General features: G+C 36.5%; 1 protein-coding gene across 2 annotated transcripts in view; it reads right to left on the bottom strand.

Moving 5' to 3' along the window:
• Nucleotides 1–750: 750 nt before the first annotated feature.
• LOC145664550 (cilia- and flagella-associated protein 184-like) overlaps nt 751–17,314 on the bottom strand; it is a 144,884-nt gene continuing 128,320 nt past the window's right edge. Inside the window, exon 3 of one of the 2 annotated variants that reach the window (XM_081731317.1) lies at nt 751–1,653. In XM_081731317.1, the coding sequence (XP_081587443.1) occupies nt 1,390–1,653 (264 nt within the window). In that variant the 3' untranslated portion in view covers nt 751–1,389. The remainder of the gene's footprint in view (nt 1,654–17,314) is intronic. The other variant, XM_081731316.1, reaches the window with a different exon arrangement.

The raw sequence follows: 17,314 nt of genomic DNA on the forward strand, positions 1-17,314 counted from the left end.
CAATTTTAGGTGGAAAATTTGGAAAAAAGTCATATTTTTTCCGCTTATCGGTTAGATTGGAACAAAACCTACAAACACCTGAAAGCCTCGTCTTTGGCCGGCACAAGCATCATAGAAAGCTTCAATAGAATATTTAGGGAAGGTGCAGTACCTGAATAAGTCTTGATTTTTGCTTCTGAGGCGAAAAAAATTGTAAAAATTTCTTGTGTACGATGTGAGAGATTTTTTTTTTTTTAGTCTTTGTATAGCAGCCAACGACTTTGTGCTTTCACTGTGCGTTGTCGACAGACAAACAAATATTTTGAGATGACTTGGATCCATGTGGCAACAGTGGTGTCAGCCTGTTGGGGAATTTTTGTGAATTTTCACCCTACATTTCCTTCCATAACTTCCCTCCCTTTGGCAGCACTGAAATCAAACTTACACCATAAAATTGCCACATTCTTCTTCTAAAAGTCGGTGTTAATCCATATCAATCGGGTAAAATAGCCTTTAATATAATTCCTTAACTGAAAGTCGACGAAGATGTCAAGAAGCACCCCATACCGAAAGGGTTACATCCCTTTATTCCTGTTCTCTTAGTAACTGATGCTGATTTCACTGACCATCAAATTACAGTACAGCGACAACCTTCGAAGTAGTTCATGATAGAGAATTTTGTAATGTTGTAGTCAGTGTTTCGTAATTATTAATTATATTGTAACCATCTTGATTGAAAAAAAATTATCAAATAACAAATTAAATTTAAGTTAACAAATAATAACTTTAATCTTGTTAATCTTGTCTTTTACGTCATTGCTTCACTAGCATTACCTAAGTACATATAAATTTTAGCCTACAATATGTATTAAGCAATCGAACAATAATATAATTTTGTTTCCCAATATTGTTATTTATTATTATAACAAGCTGTCTATATATGTATGTATATGTTATGTATAAAATTTGCTTCATATAAAATTGAGTACAATTTTGAAAATGCCCTAGAAACATTACATAAAATAAAAACATTCACAGCTATAATATTACAAGTTGGATCAGGGTCATATGTCATATTTCAACATTAACGTAAATTACGCTCCAACCTAAGGACCATTCCTAAGATATCATCCATATCAAAATTCTAAGGCCAACGGATGTGAAAGACCATTCGCGTAGGTGGGCTGCGACTGAGAAATGTGACACATATATACCACTAATATACATATAAACCCATACTAAATAGTCATTTCGTATAAATTATGATACACAAATAGATTACATCCAAATAGAAATCATTCTTAGCAAATTCTCAAATATTTTCCATGTGTATATAAACAAAACATCAAAGTAAAAGAAACTTCTTTCTCTGGTGGAAATGTTATACAGTACTTTCTCTACTTTTGAACTTTATGGTGCATTCTTTTTTTCGTTCTTAGCCCCTTCCTTCTTCTGTCCTTGATATCTTCTATCTTTCCGTATCTTCTTCTGATCATCGTACAGCATTCTGTAATGTTTGAGCTTCTTCTCCAACATGTTTGCTTCTTCTATTGTATCCTGGAAATCTCGCAGCAGTTTCTTGTGTGTCAAAAGTCCAGCCTTTTCCCGAAGCTTATGAATTTCATCTCTTATCTTGTCTCGCTCCAGTTTCAAATTTGCAACACGATCTCGACTCTGAAATATAACAAATATTGGGCGTTATGGTAGTAAGGATAGGATGGTTTACGAGATTTAAAATATACTCGAATTAAGGTTGGTGGATGATAAAATAAACAAACAACAGTTCTGACATGATTGAAATAAATCTTTACTAAACTAAATTTTCTAGTGTTAAGGAACTCGGAAAGCAATGGGCGACCAGATATCCAACTATGTGATGAGATCATGTACGCGTATCAGCACCCAATATAATTGTGTATTGATTTCTAAGTTTTGCTGCTCCTTATTTAAAGTAATTAGTATACTCAGAAATACCTCGATTTTTGGCCAAAACCGTATTTAATAATGTGCTCTTGCTGTTAATTCTTTAACCTTTAACACACCAAGCGGGGTCCCTTAGAGACCAGAGAGGATGATATTTGGTGCTACTACTGCAACTATAAGAACCAATTTACTCTCGGTTTTTGTATGTGTCCTGCATCCTTTTGGGATATCTGCTACGTAATTAGGTCAATGATACGTGCGTTAAAAAAGTACAAAAAATGAGTTGAAAAATTAAAATAATACTTGGGATAACCAGAAGACTCCAGCTTGGTAAACAACGTTGACGATTTAGGCTTGGTACGTTAAGAGTTAACATACATTACCTTTCTGGTGTAATATTATTAATAAATAATTGTATGTGTAATATGTTGTATTGTCTGTGATTGTGTATGCTATTATTCTCAGATGTTCGCTTTCTCGGGACAAAGGTGCGTTTGAGTATATCCAGTTTAATCAGCTACAAGTCTATGTCGCCATCACATGAATAGCTCACAACCAGAGATGCACTCATTCACTCCATAGCCGTGGGAAAAAGAATCGGAACTCAAATGACCTGCCCTAAATGTGTACAGTCTGTATGAAGCTTGCGCAACGGAATATATATAGTATAAAAAGAAACTCGAAATTTAGAAAAATAAAAAAAATCAGGACTCGTGATATTCAGCGATGGGTTCCCTGTAAAATGCCATTTTCCAACGGTGATTTGTCAGCATGACGGATATGAAGACGAACTATTGTGCAAATAACTGATCAAGCTGTACTGTACCAACCAATTTAAAAAACACACAGTTATTCTATTATATTACTTCTTTGAAATATGAAATAAAACAGTTGTTCCAATCTAAGCCTTTACTTGTTTCAAGCAAGCTGCGTAGTATTATAACAAAGGTTTTACAGAAGATAAGAAACAACGGTACATTCGCTTTACACTCCTATTGTTAAGCTGTACCAAAGTACGTGTCAACATTTGTGACCAAGCATTAAAAATTTCACATACATATATTTTTCATATATTTTTCCGCACACATCACATTAACTTTCATATTACATACAAAAAAAACCTTTTCTTTGTTTATACATACAGATGGTGATCAGAAAAATGGAAACACCTGAACGAAATTACAACTTACCAGATTAATATGGAGTCGGGCCACCTTTCGCCTTCCGAACAGCCTTGATGCGACGTGGGATGGAGGCATAGAGGTCGTGAATGGTAGCAAGTGGAATTTTACACCATTCCTCGTGCAGGGCATCGGCCAGTTCTGTGAGAGAGGATGGAGGTGGAAATCGTCGTCGGAGTCGTGTTTCCAAGACGGACCACATATGTTCAATTATGTTGAGATTTGGGGATTGGGTGGGCCAGGGGAGGTGTTGAACTACATCCCGATGTTCCTCAAACCACGCTGCAACAATGCCAGCTGTGTGAATGGGTACATTATCATCCTGGAAGATGGCGTCATTGTCCGGGAACAACATCCATACCATAGGATGCAAGTGGTCTCCTAAAGTGTGACCACAGGACCCAATGAAAACCATTATATGGCGGCCCACAGCATCACCGAGCCGCCGCCATGTTTCACAGTTGGGCGGAGACACTGCAGATCATAAGCTTCTTTGGGCGTTCTCCACACATAAACACGGCCCGTGGTTGGGAATAGGGTGAAGGATGACTCATCCGACCATATCACACGTTTCCAGTCCTCAACGGTCCAAGTTGCATGGTCACGGCACCATTTGCGGCGTGCGAAAGCGTTATGGTCCCTGATGAGCGGTTTGGCCCGTGCAACACGACCCCGTAAGTTCATGTCATGTAATTCGCGGCGGACTGTGATTGTCGAAACAGGGTGGGGGAGGTGCTGATTAAGTTCCTCCGTCACTTGCTCCGCAGTGGCACAACGGTTCTGCGTGACAATGCGCTTTAATACCCGGCGTGACCTGTCACTCATGATTTTCTTCTGCCCACTGTTCCGCTTCCCCGATGTGGTTTTCCCGTGTGTTGTGTAGGCCGTCATCACCTTCGACACTGTCCCACGCGACACACCTAACACAGTAGCCACTGCCGTCACACTCACTCCACATAACCGAACACCAACAATTTGCCCTCTTTGAAAATCTGAGAGGTCTCCAATTCTACACTACCTGCGTCTGCTGCAGCCACTGGACACTGCTGTTCCACTGAGCCTGACGTAGTATGGAGACCGACTTAACACACCATCACCAGCGGTCCGGCGCTGCGGGCGCCACGACACCACTGCCAACCCATACATCTGAGGTGTTGCCAACTACAGGTGTTTCCATTTTCTGATTACCATCTGTATGTGCCTTCTTTCAATTACTTTTCTTTTTAATTTTCATCAATTGTTTAGAATTCTAATAACCATAACTGTCCACTACAGCTTGCATTAATAGGCACCATATCTTTGCCACATACATTTCAAAAGAAAACACAACATACACAAACAAACTGTATCAGTACATAAAATATAAAAATCTTAACCTAACCTAACCTACAACCAGTGGTACTATTCAGCCGGTTCGCCAGAACCGGTTGTTAAAATATTTCGAGTTCGTAGAACCGTTTGTTATATACAGACAAACACACACACGCAACTGAAAGGTAGAGCTGGTTAAATACAATTTTTTCACAGCCAAATACAATTTACGTATTTAAAAAAAAACCTTGTTTTGCTAAGTATATACCAGATGATTAATGTCGGGGTGAGGGAACAATAAATTTTACCTTAACTCTTTGCGGCATGGTGTTTCCAAAACGTTACCTAAAAGGTGGTATAAGTACGACCGTGCTTCGAAGAGTTAAGTGTCTATGCTTTAAGAAAGTTTTATTACTATAGAGTTAAACATATGTTCTCTCAGAACAAGGTATAAGCACTCTATCAGACCTCGTTTCCGTATTGTCAAACTAAACATAACAACACACTGAAGACGGCTATTTGATAATATATATAAAACACACAATCACGTAACAGTTTCAACACATTAACTGTATCTTCAGAGAAGGAGTGGAAGTCTGACGAATATATATAAAGAACTCATTAGTCCCAGGACCTGCCGAAAGGCAGAATACTTAATATTAATAATAATTTTATTTAGAGAAAAAACTACAGCTTATTTTAAAGAGAACATAATTAATATTAAATGAAATTTGTTTATAACTAAACCTATTTGTTTGTCAGCTGCAACTATTCAAATGAGCCACGTAAGTCATGTGTCATGTGTCAGGCATGTGTCAATATATTCCCCGACAATTACCATAATCATTTCTGGGATATCTATTAGATATACCATAGCTTCTTCTTGTAGTAGAATATATTCTAAGAAATGACAAAGTGGAAAACCCAATCATTATAATCAAGCATTATAATAGCTGACTCATTGACAGATATCACTACTTAACAATACATTGTGGTGAGCTTATGTCTTCATGAAGGGACATAAAGTTTACATTCAGCAAAGTGGGAACGATTCAAGAGTGCAAAGTACGTTAATTTATAAAAGCCTCATTGATTGGTTCAAAAGAGTCAGTTAAGAATTTTTCAAATTCATTTCTAATTTTAAGTTCAGAACATCTTTGATCAGTAAACTTGTAACCTAAATTCTTAATACCGCTTAAATTCAAAACTACGGTTAATCCATCAGATGCCGTTATTCAATCATGGTTTCACTGTACTGTGTCAAAACTTAGCCCCATTGAAAATTAAAATCGATAAGAAATTATGCACTGAAAACACTTAACTACGTGTCATATATCACACTGCACTAAAGTCATCGTGATAATTAAAATTCTGTACAATGACGTTCTTTCTAGGGATGCGCACGAGTCGAGTCGAGACAGAATTTTCCTGACAAAATTCGAGTCGAGACACAGCTCTTCCAATAGAAAAATATGCGTTTTTCGAGTCGAGACTTCATTTTACAGCACATTTTCGAGACGAGACAGCCTCAAATCTTGTCTCGTATGCATCCCTAGTTCTTTCAATGTCATATTCTTAGTGCATATGCAGTAAGAGAAAAACATTTCATTTGATCGATTAATGTTTTGTGTATTTCACAGTTAGACGGATTTCAATATATTACTTCTTAGTTTTATTTAATCACAATCAACATCATGTTTGGAATCGAAACCTAAGAGGAAAACGTTTCCTGGTGACATAGAGAGGAAAGTGTACCATATTTAGGATAAAGTTTCAAACTTACATTTTATACACTTGTCCGTGTAATTCTCATTTCCTGACGAATGTATATAAATAAATAGAATCAGCACTTGGAAGAAACAAATAGTCGTTAAACTGAAAAATCAAGCTTTGTCCTGAATTGATTCCTCTTCTTCATCTTATTTTACAGTACTATTTTGGGGAGTTTAATTTAGTCATGTATTAAGGTTCGGAAAAAAAATTCTAATGGTGGAGAAAAAACTTGAAGAAATAAATACTGGGTAAAACTTGATTTCAGCGTTTATTTTCTCCTTCCAAATGCTGATAAAACGAAACAGCTACGAAGTTATTTCATAACCATTCAGGTCTAAAGAAACAGAGGTAAGAGTTCTGATTTAAAAAAGGAGAAAAATATTTACTAAAATCCATAAACACTTGACTTCTTTTAAAACAGCTAGTGCAGAGATTATATCAAAACAAAATCAGAAATATCTAAACAAATGCAAAAACACATACAATGGTTCACCGTGAGTACCGTATTTATGTTTATTATTATTATTATTATTATTATTATTATTATTATTATTATTATTATTATTATTATTATTATTATTATTATTATTAGTAGTAGTAGTAGTAGTAGTAGTAGTAGTAGTAGTAGTAGTAGTAGTTGTTGTTGTTGTTGTTGTTGTAGTATTAATAATAATAATAATTATATTAATAATAATAATATAGTTTAGTGTGTCTAGACATCCTATTTTTAAGAGGATTGTTCCTTTTATCAAAGAGTCTTATAGTATCCCAAGAAAAATGCGAGAAGGATGCAAAATGTCCCTTTAAAAAAGTAATCTTTTTGTTCATAGTTACGTAGTATAACTTATATATGTTCTTAAGCGGAATAGATGAGTTTTTGTTTGGAAATGTTTCGAAAATTTGTAAAATAGTTTCATATTTTATTTGTCCATAATTTTGGTTCCTGTTCGATGTCAAAAGGCAATTTAAAAACTAAAATTAGAATGAGAATAAATATATAGAAATCTGGTTATTTTCAAAAGCTCTCACTGCAGGGGCGTATCCACGAGATCCACCGTGTCCGGACTTACCAAAATTTCGTAACTCAACATACATTTGTACACTTTTTCAATAAAACGATACTTGTTTCACAAGGAAAGATTGATGTATCGTAGATGAAAATTTGATCTTACACTTCATCTGTACTCTTCCTCTTATAAAAACAATCTAGTTCCATCTTTTTTCCCCCTGAAAATATAGATGAGTTTTCGGGTGCAGAAATCGTTCAATACCACAAAGCCGAAGTGGCTTGTAGTATTGGAACCCTCCCAACAAAAAATTCTGGGGGCGCTCCTGTCTCACTGACATGAATAATGATATAATAATTACTATTCCTAAATGTGTTTTCTAATCGTACCAGTTTGCCGAGTGTTCCGCTTTTCTATTTACTAAATTTGATCACTCTAGTTTAGTTCTACAATTGATACTTATGCGTTCTAGTATGAAAGGTACCGGTACCTGGAATTACATGAATAAGAAGCGAGTAACCAATCATCTACTTGGAAGCTTAAAGACTGTTTAGTGGATTCTAAAATAATTATCCTAGCCAACTACTTCAGAACAATGCTAGAATGCTGATAATACAAATACCTTGTAAGTGGCATGTGTCATGCTGTCCTTGTAATATCAACCACTTATACAGTAATGCATTGTAATAATATATAGTGTTTCTTTAAAAAAAAAAAAAAAAAACTGATGGTTACATAAACGGAAAATATAATCTCTTGATTATAAAAACTATGGTAGAAACGTTAGTATTACCTGAAGTGGAAGGAAAATTTTCCCGTTCCTTTCCGTCCGGGAAAACTTTTTTTTTTCGAAACTTCAAAAATGTTTCTGATTTCCTAAGCTATTATGATCTAATAATCACTGAAAACATTTTTTTAAAGAGAAAACTAACCGTTATCTTTCATAAAAATTGACAGGTTCAGTTTGTGTACGTTCGAGAGATATAAATATTGTTGATTCCAGTCGCCTACAGAACTGAGTAGGTCAAGTCCGAAAAAGATCTCCTTAATGTTAAGAAAGAACCGTTACAATGTTAGTGATATCTTTGATGCATGAGACTTGAGTTTCATACTTAGTGAAAGTACGTGTGATGTGATGTGATTTCACGTTAAACTGAAGTATAGTTATGTCAACGGTTCAAGGTGCTCGGGTTCCCGGTCGTTTAATTTTGAGACGGCCTGATGCTTCACATAATTGAGCGAACTGGAAGCTGCATGGCCAGTTTGCAATTAGGACTCACTATTTTAAAAAGGTTCCCGTTTACTGATCTCAGTGAAACTCAGGCTTCTGTAGACTCGCAACAGCTTGAGCTAGAACTCACTATCCTCAATAAGACGAGCTAGCTTGATGTCGCGTCCATTTATCTCGTTGGGTTCAGGTTTGGTATTGCTTGTGCTTGCACGTACTAATCTCATTAAAACTGACAGTCCCTGGGACTCAGGCTCCAGCTCGTTATCTACTTACAACGTTCGTCAAGTGCGCACCGAGTAATTTTTGTTGGAGGAGTCCAAGCTTTGAGAGGGGGGGGGCAATGCTACAAGCCACTACGTAATGTAATATTGAACGGGTAATATTGAACGGGTATTATTCTGCAGCCCCCCCCAAAAAAAGATAAGTAATTGTACAATACTTCAACTTATATTTAAAAAAATTAAAAATAAAAAATAAAAATAGAACTAGATGAAGTGTAAGAACAAAGTTTCTTCCATCTTGACTCTGGAACTATTACTTAAATAATTAATATCTTTCTGACTAGAGTATGTACCTACTTATTAAAATTAAAGTAGGTCGTAACAGTTTCCTTATACATTATAAGGAAGAAGATAACGTTACGTTATTGAAAGTGTTACGACATATTATAATTTCAGTAAATAGCCTAAGTACATAATCTGGTCAGAAAAATATTAATTATTTATGAAAAGTTTCATGCTACATCAATCATTTCCCTGTTAAACAAGTAGAGTTGTATTGAGAAAGTGTCGTATGTTGAGTTACGAAGTTTGGGGGAATCTGGATACGGTGGATTCCCTCCGTGGGTTCCCCCCTTGCACTCGTGCTCTCATGTGCTTGCATTCAACCACTAAACTCGAGATCGGTTTGAGTTCAACAGGCGGACTAACGAGACTGAACATCTCTCGAGCTGATCCATGCTGTCTTGAGTCGTCGACTATTAGCAAACGTGTTCTTGTTATTGTGCCATTCTAGTTTTGTTTTATAATTAACTGAGATACCAGCTCTTAGGACCACCCCTGTAGATTTTGTCACGGGTACCTTGGCCCACCCTTTAAATTTTCAAGAGGGTGCACCAATGTACCTATGTCTTATGAAAGGGAATAGACCCCTGTACATGCCCATGCAACCATAGATATATCGTAATAAGACCTTATCAAATGGGATAAATTAGGTCAAAAACCTACGAAATTTAAATTTTCGGCAATTTTTAACCATGAAGAGGAATGAGATAGACCCCAAAACTTATAGAGGTACATACTCTGATCCTAGGCTACCATACCCAATTTTTAAATTTGACAATTTCCTAATTTTAAAGGGGTGATCCTATGTAACCCTGCCAAAATCTACAGGGGTTGATCCTAATACCCCTAGGTCATTGACCCTGGGCCAGGGACCATGGGTCCTTAGGAAGGGATCCAGGGGCCAAAAGTGAGACCAATTGCTGCCCTTACTACTACAACAGTCTATACACATCGGACGTTACGAGGAGAGGGAGTCCTGACTCTACGGTCAATCCCCTCCATAGCTCTCTTTCTTTCATTTCTGCCTTATGTTGACGTCTATAGGCTCTCTATAGTTTATGATTGATTACTTGACCATGTATTATTACTGTACAATTCCCCTAACTTCTTGCTTCTTCGGTTTCCTCAATTATATGACCATTATTACTTGCGCTTATGTGCTACGCCACTGCCCTCACTTGTTAGATTATTATAGAATGTAATGTCACATTGTAGTATATGTTTAACTGTGTTTCTATGCATATTTTCATCGAACTCGCGCCATATTTCGTCTCATTATCCACAACGTGTTGTGTTGGTATTGCCCCTACTCTTCGCCCCATAAGTACGAAACGGTTGCGATCGAGGGTTTTTCCCGCCTATGGATTTTCGTGTTCACTACCACAAATCGATTGACCATAGTTTCGTTCCACATTTCGTGTGACACTAGAAAAGGTTTCCTCGTTAGAAAAAAATACAATAATTGCATCTCCAACATTGCAACTTCGTTTTGTTCGAGATCTAACAGCTTCTGCTCTCTCATTAATGCAAGGAGAAATAAAACTAGTATACCCAAGAACGCCAACTATGCTGAAAAAACTGTTACTGGAGAACACAGTGCTGGATTATTTAATGACAACTTTTACAGAAATTTCTCCACCCAGACGGTACCAAATCCTCTTCCTGCTCTTAAAGCTATATCTTAGATTTCCACTAGGCCCGCTGAAGTCAAGTTACTTTTGTCGGCTCTACTTGACCATCGTGCTCTTGGTCCCGACAATATTTATACAAGCTTCCTTCGCAATACAGACGCGTCAATTGCTTATCCCGTGTCTTTTTTATTTAATAGATGTTTTACAGAAATCCCCCGCTTCCAACTTCGGAGACGGGTTAACATTATTCCAATCTATAAAACTGACACCAAAACTGATGTATGTTCCTGTAGGGTCATTCCACGTCAAGTGAACCACCAAAAAAACCTCACCATCTTCGATCTCTTTCAGTTTTGGGGTACATGAAGTACTGTTAGGGATAGAAGAAATAGCAAAGTTTCAGATTTTTATATGACATAGTTCTCCAGTAGTATTCCTTCAAATTTCGAAAAAGAAAAAAATTCTGCCTACATATATTCACAAAATTAACGAATTCTCAGGCTAGAATAGAGATAGAGGGATGAAAATGTTGTAGCTATTGTTGTAGCCATGTTGTAGCTATTGTAATGAGCTTTTGTTTGATATGCAACATGACTACTTTTGGAGAAAGTTTAATTTCAAGGTCATCAAGGACAAAATTTGACATTGAATTTTACAAAAAAACTACCTCAGAAAATTTTGAAAAAATCTCATAGAAACATGTGAGTGCATCATGTGCAGAAAGTTTGATGATAGGATCGCAATGGAATCATATTGTTTCAATGTTTTAAGAAGTAAGATACGGTGAGAAATCGATATTTCTGACATACCTATGTAGCAAATAATTTGAATATTTTTACATATAACTTACAAAGATGGTATGTACGGTCCTTGGGACATGTGGGATCCACAACAGTAAGGATTGGGTCGAGAGGCACTTCCATGATATCTGTATAGTTGGTATATAAAAGAAGAAGGGTCTGCAGGGTAAAGGAACTTCACTTTCACCATCTGTGTTGATTTGTTTTTGTCCAAAAATACTCCCAGCCACCAATCACTGTTATACTTGCATGTTGCAAATCCATTCACGTCAACTAAATTCATTCTCTGTTTTGAATACTCTTATCCTGAGACAGTAAAAGTATGAGACTGCCCACTAGTGGAAAGGGATAAAGCTCTGAAACTTCTGGATACCTGGTATTGGCTTTGCGAGGATAAATCTGTCTTCCAGTAATTTCTCTGCCTTCTTGTGTTGTTCTGTACGGAAATAAAAGAAATACTTGGAGTCAATATTAGCCTCACACCATGCGAACAATTTTGATGGTATCATAATCTGATCTTGAATTGGTCGCTGCAGACTTGCTTTTGCTGCAAGTCTTTTTACAGTTCCGCCAAGCCCATCACACACACCTTTGCCGTGGGCAGTAGCATAGGAATTCCATTCAGCCTTGATTCCAAATTCAGGTTAATGATGGCATATCTTTGAGATTTTTTTCTGTTTTTAAATTATGCTGCAGAACCATCAGAGAAATAATATAGTTTTTCCACATTTGGAAGCAACTGTGATCTTAGGTAACATAAGTTTTGTCTGAAATAAATAAACGGGAACCAAACTATCATGTTGCAGACTTTCAGAGATGCATACAATGCTTTTGAATTTTATACCATTCAAATCTCTGTAGTAGACACCTATTGGGAAAATGGTAGCTTGGTCATTGTTCCGGTAGAAAGAATGAACCTCATCTTGCAACACAAATGAGTAGTTTTCTGCAAAATCCATGCACACCACAGCCTCGTTAACCTTCATGTTCTCCTTTAAGTACTTATAATATTCAACCTGTTTTCTAGAGATAAAGGTGTGCCTTTTTAGCACCAACAACTGTTCACACAGACATTCGACAAACTCATCAGCAGTTTACGATGATGTGACAAGATTACATCTGTCAACTAAAACCCATTGTTTATAGGTGATATTGTCCATCATTTCTTCATCTAATTGTAAGCTTAACTCAGCTTTGAAATTTTCTAAACCAGGGCATGAAGGGCATTCATTCAGGTGACATGCTGTGCTTGGCTTACCACACAGATCTTGACTAAACAATTCCAATCAGTTATTATTGTGCCATCGCCAAGTGTAATATTTAGATGCTTCAGCACTTGTAGCACTAATTTCGCGCTCTGATGTGTTTCACATACACAGACTGTATGGGTTCCACTGCCACCAACCAAGACACACTGTTTTGGTCGAAAATCAACGAATTTTGAAAAACCGATCTTTTCACTGGGATCATTTGTTTTTACTGCACTTTTTCTACTACAGTCTGATCTAACATCTTTTCAGAGTTTGGATTTGGTGTGGCTAAATTGTCATGTTCATTCACCAACGCTTCAACTTTTCTGGCCATTCTGTTGCTGATTTCAAATTGCTCCTGGAGTTTCTTGCACGTCCAATTTTGAGGTAACACTGTTAAAAGTTGAACTTTAGCACTAACACTAAGATTCTGTTCTTTGAATTTTCTCTTTAGTTGCTGGATCATTTCACATTCATACTTACTGTGAACACGTACTTCTGAATCGACACTTGCAGCTGTAAGTACTTTTTCTGTTAAACATTTACTTATTTTCATTATTTTTTATCACAGTATGATATTCTTTTCAACTTTGATATAGGTGACACGAAGATTGATTTAGCTAGTGTAACGTTTCATTCATATCTACAAACTGTTCATCTTCAACACTATGGCCTGGCATACTTCCACTGGCTTTGAGTGATGAGCGTTCTCCTATTCCCATGTTTCATCTTATTCAGTTCTTTCCTACAGCTATTGCATATTTTCATGTCCTTCTTAATACAGTCATAACTATTACACATCCAATCTGTAATGCACCGGAGACTTCTTTTTCACTTTGTATGTCCGTCTTTTTTCAGCGGGTTGCAACAGAAAATATAGTCGATTGTATTCACTTCTTCTGCCATATTGGAAATGTATACTCACCATCTATATGTAACTATCACTAACACCACACTTTTGCACTGAAAACAGTCAAGGTTCTACAGCCTACACAAAGCAAGTCCAATACACAACTGAAGATTCCTTAATCTAGCAGTCAGCAGACTGGAGCCGGCTTAACAGGCTAAGTGCCTCCTATATTGCAACAAGAACATCTCCTATAGCCAAAATATGTTTTCTTCATTTTTGGTTCCTGTATGTCTTTCTAAGTAATAACTTATTTATTTGAGGTAATTCTGCAGTATCAGTACTATGTACTATTGATTCTTTCTTGTGGTGACACGTTGGTTTCACGTGGCCCCAGATAGACCGTGATCCGGAGTAGGCTTAGTAACCACGTGAGACCAACATGTCACCACACAAATTTTAGCCGATTGTGCCTAAACATTGGACTCACAATTCCACAAGTAAGGCTGTTTCTCGTACTATCAGGCAGGGCTTGCTAACTTAACATAACTATAACATAACGAAATAGACGGAAGTAACGTAATATATTTGTTAACACATTATATTATGTACCAATTGTAAATTCATATATTTGTTACGAAACACTAATGTTACTATACTTATCAAATAACTATAATGGTACCGTCTTAAAGGAGCAAACTACTTTCTGTTTATCACTAAATAACTTTATGAAGAGATTGATAGGTATATAGTATATTGTAATAACGTTATTACTTTATACGTTAATCCCAAGGCTTGCTGATTTAACTTAACTTTAAAGTAACGAAAAAGATGGAAGTACAGCCAAGTATAGCAATATATTTGTTAAATATTTTGTTATGTACCAATTGTAACTTTATATATTTGCTTCGAAACAATTATGTTACTATACTTATCAGATAACTATAGAGTAACGAATTACATGATCAATCTACTTTCTGTTACCACTAAATAACTTTATGAAAAGATTGATAGGAATATAGTATATTGTAATAACGTTATTACTTTATACGTTATTCAAAAGGCTTGCTGATTTAACTTAACGTTAAAATAACGAAAAAGATGGAAATCCAGCCAAGTATAGCAATATATTTGTTAAATGTTTTGTTATGTACCAATTGTAACTTTATATATTTGCTTCGGAACAACTGTGTTACTATACTTATCAGATAACTATAGAGTAACGGATTGCAGGATCATTGTGCTTTCTGTTACCACTAAATAACCTTATGAAAAGCTTGATAGGAATATAGTATATTGTAATAACGTTATTATTTTATAGGTTATTCACAAGGCTTGCTCATTTAACTTAACGTTAAAATGACGAAAAAGATGGAAATCCAGCCAAATATAACAATATATTTATTAAATTTTTCGTTATGTACCATTTATAACTTTTATATTTGTTATGAAACAATAATGTTAGTATACTTTTCAGATAACTATATAGCGACGAATTAGAAAAAATGAAATACTTTTTGCTATCACTAAATAACGTTAAGAAAAGATCAACTGAAATATAGTACATTTCAATAACGTTATTATTGTATAGCTTATTCCCAGGACTTTCTAACTTAACGGTATCATAACTAATAATTACCGGAACAAAATGTTTTTTGTTATGAGTGTTTTATCCAGGCATGTGAGAAGGGGAAAATGTCCTCTCCAAAGTTGTAGAATTCCCGTCCCCCCCCCCGCGTATTTTAAAACAAAACTTTCAAGGTTTGGGAGGTGATTCCTAACACAAGATAAGACAAAAAATATAGACGAAAACGTGTCCAAAAATGATTCCTTTCGAAGTTATAGGCTGCCGAAAACATGAAAAAATAATCCTCCAAAACAATGGGAAGTACCCTAGTCGGGTCAGGACTTCACTTATGAGCTAGTATCTGCCCTATCCAAATATCGATGTTTCATAATTTGCGGTACTACCTCAACAATTTTTAGAGAGATAGTTGGTAAGTACTTCAAATTATATGCCCATAGCCAAACACCCTCTATAAAAAATGTTGCATGAGTATTTTAGGATTTTGAAACATTGATGTTTGGATATGACACATATTAGTTCCTAAGTGAAGTCTGGGGCCGCGGTAGCTCAGTGGTAGAGCGTTCACCTCTGGTGCTAGGGGTCCCGGGTTCGATCCCAGCCCCCGCCAAGTGAACTTTGTGGTGGACAAACACCGTGTGCGTGGGTTATCTCGGGGTTCTCTCGCTTACTCCCACTTTCTTCATTCCACCATTTCACTCATTACTCATCATCACCGTCTCCTTTAGCCTAACCGGCATAACCGTGGGACGTAAAACTCAAAGATTTCATTTTTCATTTCCTAAGTGAAGTCTTGGCCCGACTAGGGTAAGCCCCTAGTTTTGGAGCTATGGACCTTTAAAGTTCATTTTTCATGCCTTTGACAGCCTCTAGCTCCGAAAGTATGTATTTGTGAACTCAGGTTGGTCTATACTTTTTGTCTTATCTTGGTGTCAGGAATCACCTCCCAAAAGTTGTCAGTGTTTTTTAGAAACACCTTGTATATATAGCTAGTTTCAAATTTAACGTTCAGTTTATGTTTTTCCAATTTGCGAGGTTTCAGTCAATGTCCTTTTCCATATTCCCCAAAAAGTCACATATGTTTTCATGGTACCATTTTTATGTGTTCAATATTATAATCCGAAAAACTTACTGTTAGTGGTTTACTGATGAAAGTGTCAGTAGCAACCTCTCGTTTGAAGGATAATTATGAGTGACTAATCGAGTTATTTGGAAGCATTTCATAGGTATCACAAGAAAGTGATGAAAGAAAGTCTGTAAGCATTCCTGAAGGCAGATTTTGAAGACTATGATAAGCTCCATAATGAAGTTGTGCGACCATATGTGATAAGATTGTTAGAAAATTTTGATAGATTTGGGGATACCGTTCGAAAAGTTTCTTTATCGTCCCAAGTGTTCAACTGTGGTGACATTATGCTTATGGAGTGGCCCCGTGTAGCGTAGTCGCTAACTTTCGCCTTCGGTGCGAGCGGTCTCGGGTTCGATTCCTGGTGGGGACACTCGGTCGAAAATGAGGTTTTCCTCATTCACATGAGGCAAATGCCATGGTGGTACCTAACTTATATGACTCAGGTCACTTCCTTCCTTCCCTTTAGTTGGATAGTGTGCTCGACGAGGGACGAAATCCCTCAAACGTGACGAGCTAAATGCATTGATGCCGAAAGCATAGAAATCTAAATCCTAAAATCCATTTCTATTATGCCTATGGATAACGCAATACAAGAACTCAAATCTTTGTGTGATTTTCTTTCTTTGAATTTTGAGGAGTGTGTACCTGAATATAAGTGTTTTCATTAAATTTTAAAGAAGTGTGCAGAGAAGAATATGAAGTTGAGTGAAATGTTACGCAAACTTCAAGTGGATAATATTGGGGACGGTTTCCTACACTAAGACATCTAGCTGCCATATTAAGTGTGTGTCCTATAGGTAATTGCAAACTTGAAAGATAATTCTCAAGTATGGAACGAATTTGTACTAAATTAGGACAGCTTAGACCATGGGAGACCCGGGTTCGATTCCAGCGGGAGCTCATGTGGGTTGGATTCCACGTTAATCAGTAGGTACACGTCTCATATAGCATCGCTGCTGAACAGGACGTTAAACTCAAAATTAGCTCATTAAGTTCACTTGTGTTAATATTCATGAAAAATCCTCGTGAACTGGGACTTTTCCATGTAAGAAATTGTATCAAAATTTGATATAATCCATCCCCACAAAGAATTGCACTGCCTTT

This window comes from Thermobia domestica, chromosome 11 (assembly GCF_964235325.1).
Source record: "Thermobia domestica chromosome 11, izTheDome1.hap1.1, whole genome shotgun sequence".
Lineage (NCBI taxonomy): Eukaryota > Metazoa > Arthropoda > Insecta > Zygentoma > Lepismatidae > Thermobia > Thermobia domestica.